Source organism: Mauremys mutica, chromosome 12, assembly GCF_020497125.1.
Source record: "Mauremys mutica isolate MM-2020 ecotype Southern chromosome 12, ASM2049712v1, whole genome shotgun sequence".
Taxonomy (NCBI): domain Eukaryota; kingdom Metazoa; phylum Chordata; order Testudines; family Geoemydidae; genus Mauremys; species Mauremys mutica.
In genome coordinates, this window is record NC_059083.1 from 53,657,497 (window position 1) to 53,671,816 (window position 14,320).

Genomic DNA, 14,320 nt, shown 5'->3' on the forward strand with positions numbered 1-14,320 from the left:
GTTTGGATGCAGGCTCTGGGCTGGGGTTGGAGCGTAGGAAGGGGTGAGGGGTGTGTGGGAAGGGTGAGTATGTGTCCGTGGATGAGGGCTCTTGCTGGGGCTCAGGGCATCGGAGAGGCTCGTGGCTAGGGTGGAAGGGCATGGTAAGGGCAGCCTGCCTTGCCATTTGTGGATGTCAGGCGCTAGGACCCTGGGGCAGCATACACCTCACAGACTGACCCGGGGCAGCATTCACCTCCCAGAATGACCCTAGTGCCTAGTGACTGCTGTCTGTGTGTGTCCTGCTGTTGATCCTGCCCCCAAGTCTGTACCCTGGTAATGGAGGCTGTCCTATGCAATTAAAAAACCCCTCCCCCCCCTTCACACAAAGTCTTCTGACAAGGAAAACGTGACGGAAACAGTGAATAACAACAAACTACTTTTAATACTCAACTACACAGTGGGGGGATGAAACTTGGATTTGGGACTGGGTGATCCAGGAAGGGAAGCACTTCTCATACTTTAGGGAATGAGAGCTGTTTGGTACATGAGCGCTCTGCTGGGGTGGAGTGACAGTTTTCACGGCCCCTAGCGCCCCTCCTTCTTGTGATTTTGGGTGAGGGGGGGACAGGACTTTGTGGCGGGGGAAGGCGGTTGCAGATACAGTTCAGGGGGGCTCTCTGCTCCTGCCTGCGGTCCTGCAGAACATCTACAAGGCGCCGGAGCGTGTCCGTTTGCTCCCTCATTAGCCCAAGCAGCGTTTGAGTCGCCTGCTGTTCTTCCTGCCGCCACCTGTCCTCCCGTTCGCTGTGTAAGCGCTGGTGCTGACATAGGGTCTCCCTCCACTGTCTCTGCTCGGCCGCCTCGGCTCTGGAGCAAGCCATCAGTTCCGAGAACATGTCGTCCCTAGTCTTTTTCTTTCGCCGCCTAATCTGCGCCAGCCTCTGTGAGGGGGATGCCGGGGCAGTTCGTGAAAGAGCCGCAGCTGTGTGATGGGAAAAAGGAAGTGATTTCCTTGAAAAGATACATGTTTGCGAACACTGAACACAGTCTAGTCAGTTTCTGTGAACAAGACCGTACAGGGCACCTAGTCTCACGAGCTCTCAGGACAAGTTCGAGATTTTGGAATACGCTTTCATTGGCTGCGGTCTTGCACAGGAGATCGGACAAGCGGGGCGGTACAGCTGAATCCGTGTAGCAGCCAGGCCTGGTACACTATAGGCTGCTTAACAGTTAATGGATAGCTGTGCCCTCCCGCTGAAGGCAATCTGGAAAGCATAAAGTCTGACCCTGTTCCAGCCCCTCGCGGCTGTGCACGGGAAAGATCACTGTATTCTTTTGCTCTGCGGCCTCCAACATGTGGCTGTTAAACGAAGGTCATTGCTATGCAAAGTAAAAGTCAAGCATTCACAATAGTAACAGTACACTAATTGCCCTAATTAGATGCAGCAGTCGCCGATCGAGATTACCCTGAGGCAGGTCACTCGGAGAGAGAGAGAGAGGATGCTGCGAGAATCCCTGCACAGACCAGGACCGTATGCTGCCATGCTGGTGGAGGCAATGATTCCGCTGTACATTAGGATGGCCTGGCGCGGAAGAGTGTGCTTCCACGGAGCACCAAATAAGGCACCTCTCCCCAGGAACCTCCTGCGGAGGCTTTTCGAGCTTCTGTACGAGAGCTTCGTGGAAGTGTCCCAGGAGGATTTCTGTTCCATCCCTATATGTGTGGACCTTCTTTTTATATAGTTTTATAGGGAAAAGTTTTTATATAGTTTTTATATATTTTTTATTCCTGTTTTTTAAAAAATAAAGGTTTCCATGTTTATAGCACTTACTGACTAATCCTTCCCCTGATTCTGAGTCCGGGTTAACGGCCGGGGAGGGTTGGTAGGGGATCTCTGTGAGGGTGATGAAGAGATCCTGGCTGTCGGGGAAAGCGGTATTGTAAGCGCTGTCGCCTGCGTCGTCCTCCACAAACCCTTCCTCATCTTCCCCATCGGCGAACATCGCCGAGGAACTGCCCCTCGACACTATCCCATACTCAGAGTCCACGGTCACTGGTGGGGCAGTGGTGGCAGACCCACCTAGAATGGGATGCAGTGCCTCGTAGAAGCGGCATGTCTGGGGCTGGGCTCCGGAGCGTCCGTTTGCCGCTTTCATTTTTTGGTAGCCTTGTCTCAGGTCCTTGATTTTCACGCGGCACTGCGTTGTATCCCGGCTGTATCCTCTGAGTGCCATGGCTTTGGAGACCTTCTCGTAGGTCTTTGCATTCCGTTTGTTGGAGCGCAGCTCCGAAAGCACAGACTCATCGCCCCACACAGCGATCAGATACAGGACTTCCCGGTCTGTCCATGCTGGGGACCTCTTTCTATTCTGGGATTGCATGGACTCCTCTGCTGGAGAGCTCTGCATCGTTGCAGGTGCTGCTGAGCTCGCCCCGATGTCCAACCAGGACATCAGATTCAAAGTGCCCAGACAGGAAAAGGAATTCAAATTTTCCCAGGTCGTTTCCTGTGTGGCTGGTCAGAGAATCCAAGCTTGGACTGCTGTCCAGAGCGTCAACAGAGTGGTGCACTGTGGGATAGCTCCCGGAGCTACTAAGTTCGATTTGCATCCACACATAGCCTAATTCGAGATAGCCATGTCGAATTTAGCGCTACTCCCCTCGTCGGGGTGGAGTACCGAATTCGAACTAAAGAGCCCTCTAGGTCGAATTAAACGGCTTCCTGGTGTGGACGGTTGAGCGGTTAATTCGAATTAACGCTGCTAAATTCGATTTAAAGTCCTAGTGTAGACCAGGCCTGAGGTCTTTATATACCAACCCCAGACCTTGTTTGAAGCTGTTTAAAGTTGGACAGTTTTAGGGTCATGTTGACACCTTTGGCTCTTTGGATCCATTTATTCCATCGTCATTAATACAACAGGGGCCAGGTGCAGTGTACATGCGATTTGGGAACAAACGTAGTGTAGGTGTTCCTACAAGGAAGTCCTAGTTGTGTGTCTGATGAAATATGGGGAATTGGCTGACACACTGAATCATTGGCATTATTTTAGGATGTGCTGAGCACAGGCCCGGGCTCGCTCTGAGTGGAGTCAACAACTTCCTGACACATGGGACTCAGGAACAAGGAAGTACGGGTGTGTGATGAATGTGGAAATGTTGGCAATATTTTTGTGAATCGTGTGCCTCAGTTTCCTTCAGTGATTTTTACGGCTATGCACTGAGTGCAAAGGGAGGGGACAAGGTTGGACAGCTGATTGGAGACCAGAATAATCAGAAACCAGAATATACGTCCATCTAGCTTGGCTGGACTTGCTGTAAAGAGACACAGAGGGAGACCTGGTGCAGCCACGACAGGGTGTTGGGAGACCCTGCCTCTTTCATCTGCCATCAGACACATCTGAATCTGGGTGCCCTCTATTCTTCCTTGAAAAGGATTCACTTTCCCCACCATTTCCTCATGCCCTCTAGTCTTTTACACCATTTTTGCTGAATTGAATAATGGTCATGGTGCTTTACGGCCTTTTTCTTAGCCCTAGTCTACAATATGGATTTATCTCGGTATAACCACATTGCTCAGGGGTGTGGATGCAGTTATACCTACCAAACTCCTGATGTAGACTGCGCTAGGTCTGTGGGAGGGCTTCTCCCATCAACACAGCTACTGCCTCTCAGGGTCTGTCCTGGAGTCTCCAAGAATTAAAGGTGAAGCTTTAATTAAAGATAATGTCATGTGATGAAACCTCCAGGAATATGTCCAACCTAAATTGGTCAATCTAGGGAGGTGACATATGGGAGAAGCTCTCTTGTCTGCATAGTTAGCATCTTCACTAACCATTACAGTGACGCAGCTGAACCAGTGCAGCGCTGTACGTGTATACAAGCTCACAGACATTGACAGTACTCAGCATACAAGTGATTGCTTAGACAAGCAGCATAACAAAGGCACACACTACCCAGTCCTTATTAAAGTATCTGTCCTGCAAGGTGCTCATGACACAAAGTACCTCATTGCATCACACCTGGCACTGTGCTTCCGATTGTCTAAATGTCATATGAGGAAAAGCTAGATTGGCTCCACATACTGCTGATAATTCAGATCATGAAAGTGGAGCAAGTGCATGTAAATAACAAGGATTAGTGCAGTGAATATGCAGTACATTCAGCATGAGACAAGTTTATATGAAACAAGTAGCAAAGCCAATTTTCTGTTATACATACATTTTATATTCTACAAAGAAGAGAATGTAATCAGCAGGCATTTCTAGTGGGTCAGAATTTAGACAGTTTGGGTGCCTTGTTGGAGAAACACGACTTTAAAACTGCATTTCCTGAGTTTCTAAATATTTGATATTTTTTATTTTATTGTTAGCACGCATATTCTTGAAAGAGAATATGTGCTCCGCTGTGAATTTTGAATAATGTCCTACATTCTAAATTTGGAATTAAAAATATCATTTCATTTTGACTTTTGGAACCTGCCAAATTTTTGTTTTCTGTTTTCAGATTTTGAATTTTCATTTAATACAAGAACTAGGGGTCACCAAATGAACTTAATAACTTAAAATAACTTAAAACAAATAAAAGGAAGTTCTTCACGCAGCGCACAGTCAACTTGTGGAACTCCTTACCTGAGGAGGTTGTGAAGGCTAGGACTATAATAGCATTTGAAAGGGAACTGGATAAATTCCTAGTGGTTAAGTCCATAAATGGCTATAAGCCAGGATGGTTAAGGAATGGTGTCCCTAGCCTCTGTTCATCAGAGGATGGAGATGGATGGCAGGAGAGAGATCACTTGCCTCTCTGAGGCACCTGGCATTGGCCACTGTCAGTAGACAGGATACTGGGCTAGATGGACCTTTGGTCTGACCTGGTATGGCCGTTCTTATGTTCTTATTTTCCCCAAGCTCCTACCTTGCTTTTTTTTTACTTCTTCAAAAGGTAGAATATATAAAATATGTAAGAAAGTAGGTCAGCCATACTCCTTCACACTTCTTTTATTTGTTCCAAATGGTAAATTGTAAAAAAAAAAAAAGGGTTACGTTTAAATTTAAAAAATATATATTTATTTTTCATATTGTACTCAGACCCAGATGTCTGTGACTCAAGTGAACTCTGCAGCACAGATATGCCTGGGGAGAGATTTGAAGGGAGATCAGGAATTTTGAAGAAAAGTTAAATGGAATTATTTGGTAAGTGTGGTGGTAAATCAAAATTGTTCCATCACTAGTAAATACTTGCAAAATCACCTAATGTGTTGAGCACTGAACTTAGTTTCAACAGCCATGGGTTCTATTCCTGGCTATAGGACTGGGTGGTGGATTTGCCTAGAGCTAGATACTGCAGGACCCTCTGCCTTAATTTTCCCATCTGTAAAAGGTGGCTAATAATAATTACCTGCTTTGACATATAGGGATGAAAAAAAATCCCTATTGGAGCTAGTCATTGATATTAATTAATTACTTTTATTTATATAAAGTGTCTCAGTCTCTATATGCATATTTAACAAAAACATACAAACCAACAAACATAAGCTGGATTGGTGCATTGTTAATGAATGTGTCCCTGCACATGCAATCCAGCCCTACTAATAACTGGCCCACTTATCCTCCACAAAATCAACCTTTTCCCAACGATTTGGGCTGAAACTCACAGCCAAGCAAAGGACCAGGAAAATACCCATGCACCATTTATGTCCTATTTTGAGAGTTGAAGTTCAATGATGCTCTGATTGGCACATACTTTAATGAAGCATTTACTTCTGCAACTTTGTGTATTGACACCATTCTATTAAGTATACATCTGCCTTATAAACCAACATCAATGTGTCCTCACAGGTATTTGCACCAGTTTTAAACCAATGCAAATTCTGATCTTTCATAGGTCTTCTGCTGGATCTTTACACAGGAGTGAATTTCATCTTAGGGAATAGATACACCTTGTATTGCCTTAAACCATCTAAGGATGTCAATCCACATGCAATGGATGGAGCAGTGATTTCAATAGTTAAGGAGCCTTCACTTAAAACGTAATAGAGGGCAGCTCTATTAACTTAAACAACTCAAAATTGAAAGGCAGTATGGCAGGCAATCAGGGAGAGTCCTGGGTTTTGAACACAGCTCATTCCCTTTCTCTGTGCCTTACTTTCCCAGTGTCACACAGTTATTCTGGACCACAGCCAGGGATAGAAATCAGGACTTGTGATACCTAGTGCCCACTGTTCTAACTCACTAAATCCCACTTCCCTCCCGGAATGGTGAATAGAACCCAGGAGTCCTGAGTCCCAGCCCCTCCCTGCTCCAGCCACTGAACACTTCTCCCCTCCTAAAGCTGGGGAAAGAACCCAGGAGTCCTGAACCACATGACAATTCTTCTTCCCCCTTGAAGGGTCATTTTTTTACCCATCAATTTGACCAGAGCTCCTTTGACATCCGTGTTTCTCAGGCTGTAGATGAGAGGATTCAGGAGGGCAGACACCACACTGTAAAAGAAAGAGAAGTATTTGTCCCTCTCGGGTGAGTAGCTGGAGGCAGGACGCATATACATGAACATGGCAGCGCCATAGAAGAGTGTCATCATGGTGATGTGTGCAGTGCAGGTGGAGAAGGCCTTTAACCTCCCCTCAGCTGAGTAGATCCTCAAGATGGCCACTAGGATGAACACGTAAGAAACCAGGATCAAGAAGACTGGGGTCATAAGCAGTATCACTCCCATCATGAAGACCACCACCTCGGTGACCCGTGTGTCTGCAAAAGCCAGCTTCAAAATGGCTGGCACCTCACAGAAGAAGTGGTTGATCTCGTTTGGGCCACAGTAGGGCAGCCTCATGGCAACGCCGGTGTGCACCATGGCAAAGAAGAAACCACCCACCCAAGAGCTGGCAGCCATCTTGACACAGATCGACCTGCTCATGATGAGGGTGTAGTGCAGCGGGTGGCAAATGGCCACGTACCGGTCATAGGCCATCACAGCATAAAGGATGCACTCAGTTATCCCCAGGGAGAGGAAGATGTACATCTGGGTGATGCAGCCGATGTAAGAGATGTTCTTCTTTTTGGAGAGGAGGTGGAGCAGCATCTGTGGCACAGTGGTGGTGGTGTAACTGATGTCCAGGAAAGAGAGGTTGGCCAGGAAAAAGTACATGGGCATGTGGAGATGAGAGTCAATCCTGATAAGGACAAAAATTAGGCTGTTTCCAAAGAGGTTGGCTAGGTAGATGGCCAGGAAGACCGCAAAGAGCAGCAGCTGCATCCCGGGCTGGCTGGAGAATCCCAGCAGGATAAATTCTGACACGGAGCTTCTGTTCTGCCATGTAAGATTTCTCATCATGTCTTACATGACAGGGGGTGGGGGTGGGAAGAGATAAATGATAAAAACCACATTCAAGGGGGATAAAGCACAGAAGGTTCATAGGTTCCATCTATCTCCACACATATGTGATCGTCATCACAGCAGTCAGCAATGGATTTTAGCCTCATGACACCCCTGTGCATGAAGGAAGCAGACACTATCTCCAATTTATAGTTGGGCAACAGGTAGATTAAGTCATTTTCTCAAGGACATCTTTTCTTTAACCAGATAACATCAGGGCAGCATCATACTAGGCTCCTTTTGGTACGTGTAACCCTTCTACCAGGTGGAGTTGGCAGCAATATCTAGAGGTTCCTCTTAACAATACAAAACAGCCCCCACCCAGTAATCTGAGAAAACTAAACACCACCCCAGGGCACTTCTAAAAGGCAATAACTGCCCCACTAGCAAGCGATGAGTCTGTATGTAACAAAAGAGAACTTTTATTACAAGGGAAAGGGAACCTGCTGTTAATTTTGGGAAACACCCACAACCACGATTCCAAAGCATGTAACCCTAAGCAAACACCCACCTCGCTGTGCATCGGGCAGTGTCCTCTGCCTCAGATTCCTACCGTGTGGAGAGAAAATCTGATGAATGAAAGTCCCTTTAACACGCCACTACCTTTCCCTCCACTGCACCCCACTTACGGTTGGCTGTCCTTGGTCAGCAAAGATCCGGAGGTGTGTTCACCTCTCAGCCCTGAAAATGAGAAGGGAAGGACATTGACCAATGCTGATGATGCTGTAGTCTGGTGCCACTTGACATCGCTGCCATCGCTGTTATCTCTGCAGTCATTAGCTGCCTGCTGTTACCCCCTGTAGGCTCTCTAGTGTAGCCATAGACCCAACCCAAATCTCCCCTGCTGCAAGCTGAGGCTTTGGCTACATTTGCACTTCAAAGCGCTGCCGCGGCAGCGCTTTGAAGCGCTGCCGCGGCAGCGCTTTGAAGCGCTAAGTGTAGTCAAAGCGCCAGCGCTGGGAGAGAGCTCTCCCAGCGCTGTCCGTACTCCATCTCCCTGTGGGGAATAACGTACAGCGCTGGGAGCCGCGCTCCCAGCGCTGGGGCTTTGACCACACTGGCGCTTTTCAGCGCCGCAATTTGCAGCGCTGGAGATGGTGTGTTTTCACACCCTGCTGCAGCGCTGCAAATTTACAAGTGTAGCCAAGGCCTTAGCCAATTGCTTCTTGTCCTATCCTAGGCTGATGCAGAGAACAACTGATCGCTGTCCTTTTTGTAACAGCCTTTTACATATTTGAAGGCTATTATTATGTATGCTTCCCCTGCACTTCAGACTTCTATTCTCTAGACTACAAATGCCCAGTTCTTTCAACCTTTCCTCACAGTTCATGTTTGCTAAACAGCCTATCATTGTTATTACTCTCCTGTGGACTCTCTCCAATTTGCTCACAAATTCTTTAACTGTGGTGCCCAAGCTGGATGCAGTACTCCAGGCAAGGCCCCACCAGCGCTGAACAGAGTGGAACAATCACCTCCCCAGATTTACTGCTATGCTGTGGGGTCCAAAGCTGCATTGGTCCAGTCATCCAAAGCAGCCATCAACCTGGCTTAAACAAGCTAGTGTCTGGCTCCCTTGGCTGCTTTCCCCGTTTTGCTGCAGAGTGCTGTAAAGCACGCCTGGCGTACCAGTGATTCTGATGCACGCTGTTCTTTTATTTGTCCAGGAACAGACCAGTGAAAGGAAGTTATTAATATGGCCCACGATGGAGCAGAGAAGAATGCAACAGCTCAAAATTAAATCTCAGTCTAAATCTGATACATTGCCAATTTAAACAGTGATCGCTAAAGAAGGACATCAGTTCCACCCTGGTATTATGTAGTATTTTATATAGATTCCCAAACAATCCAAAAGTGTGTGTTTGTGGGGCATCGATATGCACATTTCAGCTCTTGGGGTAGGGTGACCAGATGTCCCAATTTTATAGGGACAGTCCTGATATTTGGGGCTTTTTCTTATATGAGCATCTATTACCCCCCACACTCTGTCCCGATTTTTCAAACTTGCTGTCTGGTCACCCTAAGTCTTTGCATGTTTTTTTCTCTCTCTGTTTTTGAATCTCTGTCCAGTGCCTTGTGTATATATATATCTTCCTACTGTATTTTCCACTGCATGCATCTGATGAAGTGGGTTGTAGCCCACAATAGCTTATGCTCAAACAAATATTTTCGTCTCTAAGGTGCCACAAGTACTCCTCATTCTTTTAGCCACAAAACCTTATCTAGTCCTCCCCTCATTCTGGATTTAACCAGTAGTCCATTTATTCCAGTCTCTTAATTTGTATTTCTATGAACACAGGCATTTCTAAACTGTATCAAACTACTTGTCCATCTTATTCAATCACCTAACTACAGCTGTGGCCACTATCAGCTTTGAACTAAAGGAAAGTGTAAGGAGCCCCCTAGTGGTTAATTATGTAATTACCAGTCCACATGGAAAGTTTCCCTCCTAAACACCAATACTTAGAAGTTAGTTTAGGCTCCAAAGTTTGAGAGTTTATATCTTTTCCAATCATTTGGTTATTAATTCTCAACAATATATATACAAATTCCTCAGTGTGGTATTTTCATCACCACAACATTCATTATAAAATCCACTTACCTTCATTTGTGAGGGAACAGCATAGTGTCTTCAGTTGTAAAAGTATAGGATCTGGATTTATGAATCAAAAGGATCACTTAAGCTAATTCCTCAGGCAAAGTTGCAGAACAGTGCCAGGTATTGTAGAAGACTAGGGTACCTCTCACTGGCTCCAGGTGTGGGGAAACAAACGAATAAAACAAACATAAATTAAATTGCCAGTGTATGATACATTTAATAAAAATGTGTTTGTAAAAGAACTGAAACTCATATGATACAGGAGGCATGAATTTACAATGCTACATTGTTACAGATTTTCACTAGGTTAGACTATAAATGGGCTGGAATTGTTGTGAACCATAGTTTTGGTCGTGTGTGTATGCATAGCTATTGTTCATATATTTTCTTCAGCAGATTACAGAGTATTTGCAGTTTGTCCCGTGATGTGAATCTGATTCACTGTCCCAGGTTCAAAAAGGTAAACACAATACACTGGAAATAAGCAAAGGCTAAAAGAATAAAAATGTCCATACAAGACTGTGGGGAAAAGATCAATCAACTACAAGAATAAGGGTTAAGAGTGATTCGTTCACTTCTTAGATCCACTGCCCTTTCAATAAACCCAAAGGTTCCAAGGGTTGCCTGCAAAAAGGTTTGAGATATTTCAAAGGTGGCTTTAAATCCCAGGCCTTTCTTTTGTTTGTTTTTAAATAAACTCAACAAAGGCAAAAACAACTTGTTATTATTCAGGTCTCTCAGGGGTTTTGTCCTCTAGCCATTCAATTAAAACAAACTTGTTAGCTGAAAATATACACAATGTCAAAAGTTACTTATCTGCACCCCATGTCTCCAGCATATGACTGCTTAAAACATATTAATGTGTTTATCTTCACCGTTACCTGATCGGTAAGTAAAGATTATTATCCACATTTTACAGATGGGGGAAACTGAGGCACAGGATGACGGTGGAACAGGGTTCTTTATCAACAGCAAACCCCCATTGTAGAAGCCACTGCACAAACCCAGCTGATGATGATGCTGAGCAGTGTCCCTGTGTTGGGAAACTACAGTTTAATAAGCAGAACAGACAAAAGGTGGGAGAGGAGCAAGAGTTGAAGAATGAAATTAAATTATGACACCACTCAAGAGTATTGTCCGGTTACTATTTATTATATGGATTATTGTAACACCTAAAGGCACACTGGGCTGGGCCCTGCTTTAGTGTCTGCCCTGAAGATCTCAGTCTACACAGACAAGACAAAGAAAAGGCAGGAAAAGAGATGGCTATTATCCTCACCTTACAGATGGGGAGATGGGGCACAAAGAGATGAAGTAACTTGCTCAGTATAGCACAGGGATTTGGAGGCAGAGAGGATGCAGGAGAGGATGGACCATGGGTCTCACTCAGTGTATCAGTTCTTATATTCCTTACTGAACCCAGCTTTATTGCGTTCCAGCCCAGTGTCTTAACCAAAAGACCATCCTGCTTCAAAGGGGTTTTTCTTTAATCTACTTTTACTTACTTTTATTCTGGATTATTATTTATTAATTTCAGTTGCCAAGAAATTATGGGGACAGATTTTACAAAAATGTAAGCAATCTCATCTCCCATTACTGCCAGCATTTCACAACAGATGCTTGCCAAAAGGCCAGAGAGATGGCATGATAGCAATCTGTTGATAGAAACAGGCAACATTTTTCAGACAAAACTCTTTTTCACTAAAAAACCAAACAAACAATTTGGATCAAGTGAAACAGTTTGCATATTCATGTCAATTTTGCCAAATTGTTTCACTCAAAAACACAAAAACTAGACTACAAAATTAAGATAAAAATTGAATAAAAATCAAGTTCTGTTTTGATGGTTTCAAAATGATTTTTTGATTCAAAATGAGATTTTGTTTCAAAGTTCCCTTCAAAAAATTTTAGTGTTAAAAAATAAGACCAGAATTAAAACAAAACATTTTGGGTTTGGGGTCAGATGAAATGATTTGCTTGACCCAAAATAAATTTTTTGATTTTATTTTGCCAGTTTTTTTTAAAATATCATTTTGGGATGATCCAAAACTATGTTTTCCCCCCAATCTTTCAAAATGATCAATGAACCAAAAAAACCAAACAAACAAAAAACAGTTACTCACAGCTCTCACTGGAATTGCTTCATGTACAGTGATCCCCAGGTGGCATCATGCCAAACGGACCAGCTCTGAACCATCCTCTCCTGCTCTTCCCCACCATAGTGGGGACAAATTAGGCAAATTAGAGGATCGGGCCAAGAAAAAACTTGATGAGGATCAACAAGGACAAGTGCAGAGTCCTGCACTTAGGACGGAAGAATCCCATTCACTGTTACAGACTAGGGACTGAATGGCTAAGAAGAAGTTCTGAAGAAAAGGACCTAGGTGTTACAGCGGATGAGAAACTGGATATGAGTCAACAGTATGTGCTTGAGATTGCAGGAACAAACCATCCCGATGTGTAGGAAGAAAAGTAAATATGGCAGGCGACCAGCTTGGCTTAACAGTGAAATCCTTGCTCGTCTTAAACACAAAAAAACAGTTTACAAGAAGTGGAAGATTGGACAAATAACCAGGGAGGAGTATAAAAGTATTGCTCAGGCATGCAGGAGTGAAATTAGGAAGGCCAAATCACACTTGGAGTTGCAGCTAGCCGGAGATGTTAGGAGTAACAAGAAGGGTTCCTTCAGATATGTTAGCAACAAGAAGAAAGTCAAGGAAAGTGTGGGCCCCTTGCTGAATGAGGGAGGGAACCTAGTGACAGAGGATGTGGAGAAAGCTAGTGTACTCAATGCTTTTTTTGCCTCTGTCTTCACAGACAAGGTCAGCTCCCAGACAGCTGCACTCTGCAGCACGGTAAGGGGAGGAGGTGACCAGCTCTCTGTGGAGAAAGAAGTAGTTCGGGACTATTTAGAAAAGCTGGACGAGCACAAGTCCATGGGGCCGGATGCGCTGCATCTGAGGGTGCTAAAGGAGTTGACCGATGAGATTGCAGAGCCATTGGCCATTATCTTTGAAAAATCATGGCGATCGGGGGAGGTCCCAGATGACTGGAAAAAAGCTAATGTAGTGCCCATCTTTAAAAAAGGGAAGAAGGAAGATCCAAGGAACTACAGGCCAGTCAGTCTCACCTCAGTCCCTGGAAAAATCATGGAACAGGTCCTCAAGGAATCCATTCTGAACCATTTAAAGGAGGGGAAAGTGATCAGGAACAGTCAGCATGGATTCACCAAGGGCAAGTCATGCCTGACTAACCTAATTGCCTTCTATGATGAGATAACCGGCTCTGTGGATGAGGGGAAAGCAGTGGATGTGCTATTTCTGGACTTTAGCAAAGCTTTTGATACAGTCTCCCACAGTATTCTTGCCAGCAAATTAAAGTAGTCTGGGCTGGATGAATGGACGGTAAGGTGGATAGAAAACTGGCTAGATGGTCGGGCTCAACGGGTAGTGATCAATGGTTCCATGTCTAGTTGGCAGCCGGTATCAAGTGGAGTGCCCCAAGGGTCGGTGCTGGGGCCGGTTTTATTCAATATCTTCATTAACGATCTGGAGGATGGTGTTGACTGCACCCTTAGCAAGTTTGCAGATGACACTAAACTGGGAGGAGTGGTTGATACGCTGGAGGGTAGGGATAGGATACAGAGGGACCTAGACAAATTAGAGGATTGGGCCAAAAGAAATATGATGAGGTTCAACAAGGACAAGTGCAGAGTCCTGCACTTAGGACGGAAGAATCCCATGCACTGCTACAGACTAGGGACCGAATGGCTGGGCAGCAGTTCTGCAGAAAAGGACCTAGGGGTTACGGTGGACGAAAAGCTGAATATGAGTCAACAGTGTGCCCTTGTTGCCAAGAAGGCTAATGGCATTTTGGATTGTATAAGTAGGGGCATTTCCAGCAGATCGAGGGATGTGATCATTCCCCTCTACTCAGCCCTGGTGAGGCCTCATTTGGAGTACTGTGTCCAATTTTGGGCCCCACACTACAAGAAGGATGTGGATAAATTGGAGAGAGTCCAGCAGAGGACAACAAAAATGATTAGGGGGCTGGAGCACATGACTTATGAGGAGAGGCTGAGGGAACTGGGATTGTTTAGTCTGCAGAAGAGAAGAATGAGGGGGGATTTGATAGCTGCTTTCAACTACCTAAAAGGGGGTTCCAAAGAGGATGGATCTAGACTGTTCTCAGTGGTACCTGATGACAGAACAAGGAGTAATGGTCTCAAGTTGCAGAGGGGGAGGTTTAGGTTGGATATTAGGAAAAACTTTTTCACTAGTAGGGTGGTGAAGAACTGGAATGGGTTATCTAGGGAGGTAGTGGAATCTCCTTCCTTAGAGGTTTTTAAGGTCAGGCTTGACAAAGCCCTGGCT

General features: G+C 45.1%; 1 protein-coding gene across 1 annotated transcript in view; it reads right to left on the reverse strand.

Annotated features, from left to right (window-relative positions):
- The window catches only part of LOC123346972 (putative olfactory receptor 2B8), a 33,595-nt gene extending 25,701 nt beyond the window's left edge, over positions 1–7,894 (reverse strand). Inside the window, exons 1-2 of the mRNA XM_044984406.1 lie at positions 7,863–7,894; positions 6,710–7,311 (exon numbers count right to left, since the gene is read on the reverse strand). Coding sequence (XP_044840341.1) covers positions 6,710–7,309 — 600 coding nt within the window. The 5' untranslated portion in view covers positions 7,310–7,311; positions 7,863–7,894. The remainder of the gene's footprint in view (positions 1–6,709; positions 7,312–7,862) is intronic.
- Between the last annotated feature and the right edge of the window lie 6,426 nt (positions 7,895–14,320).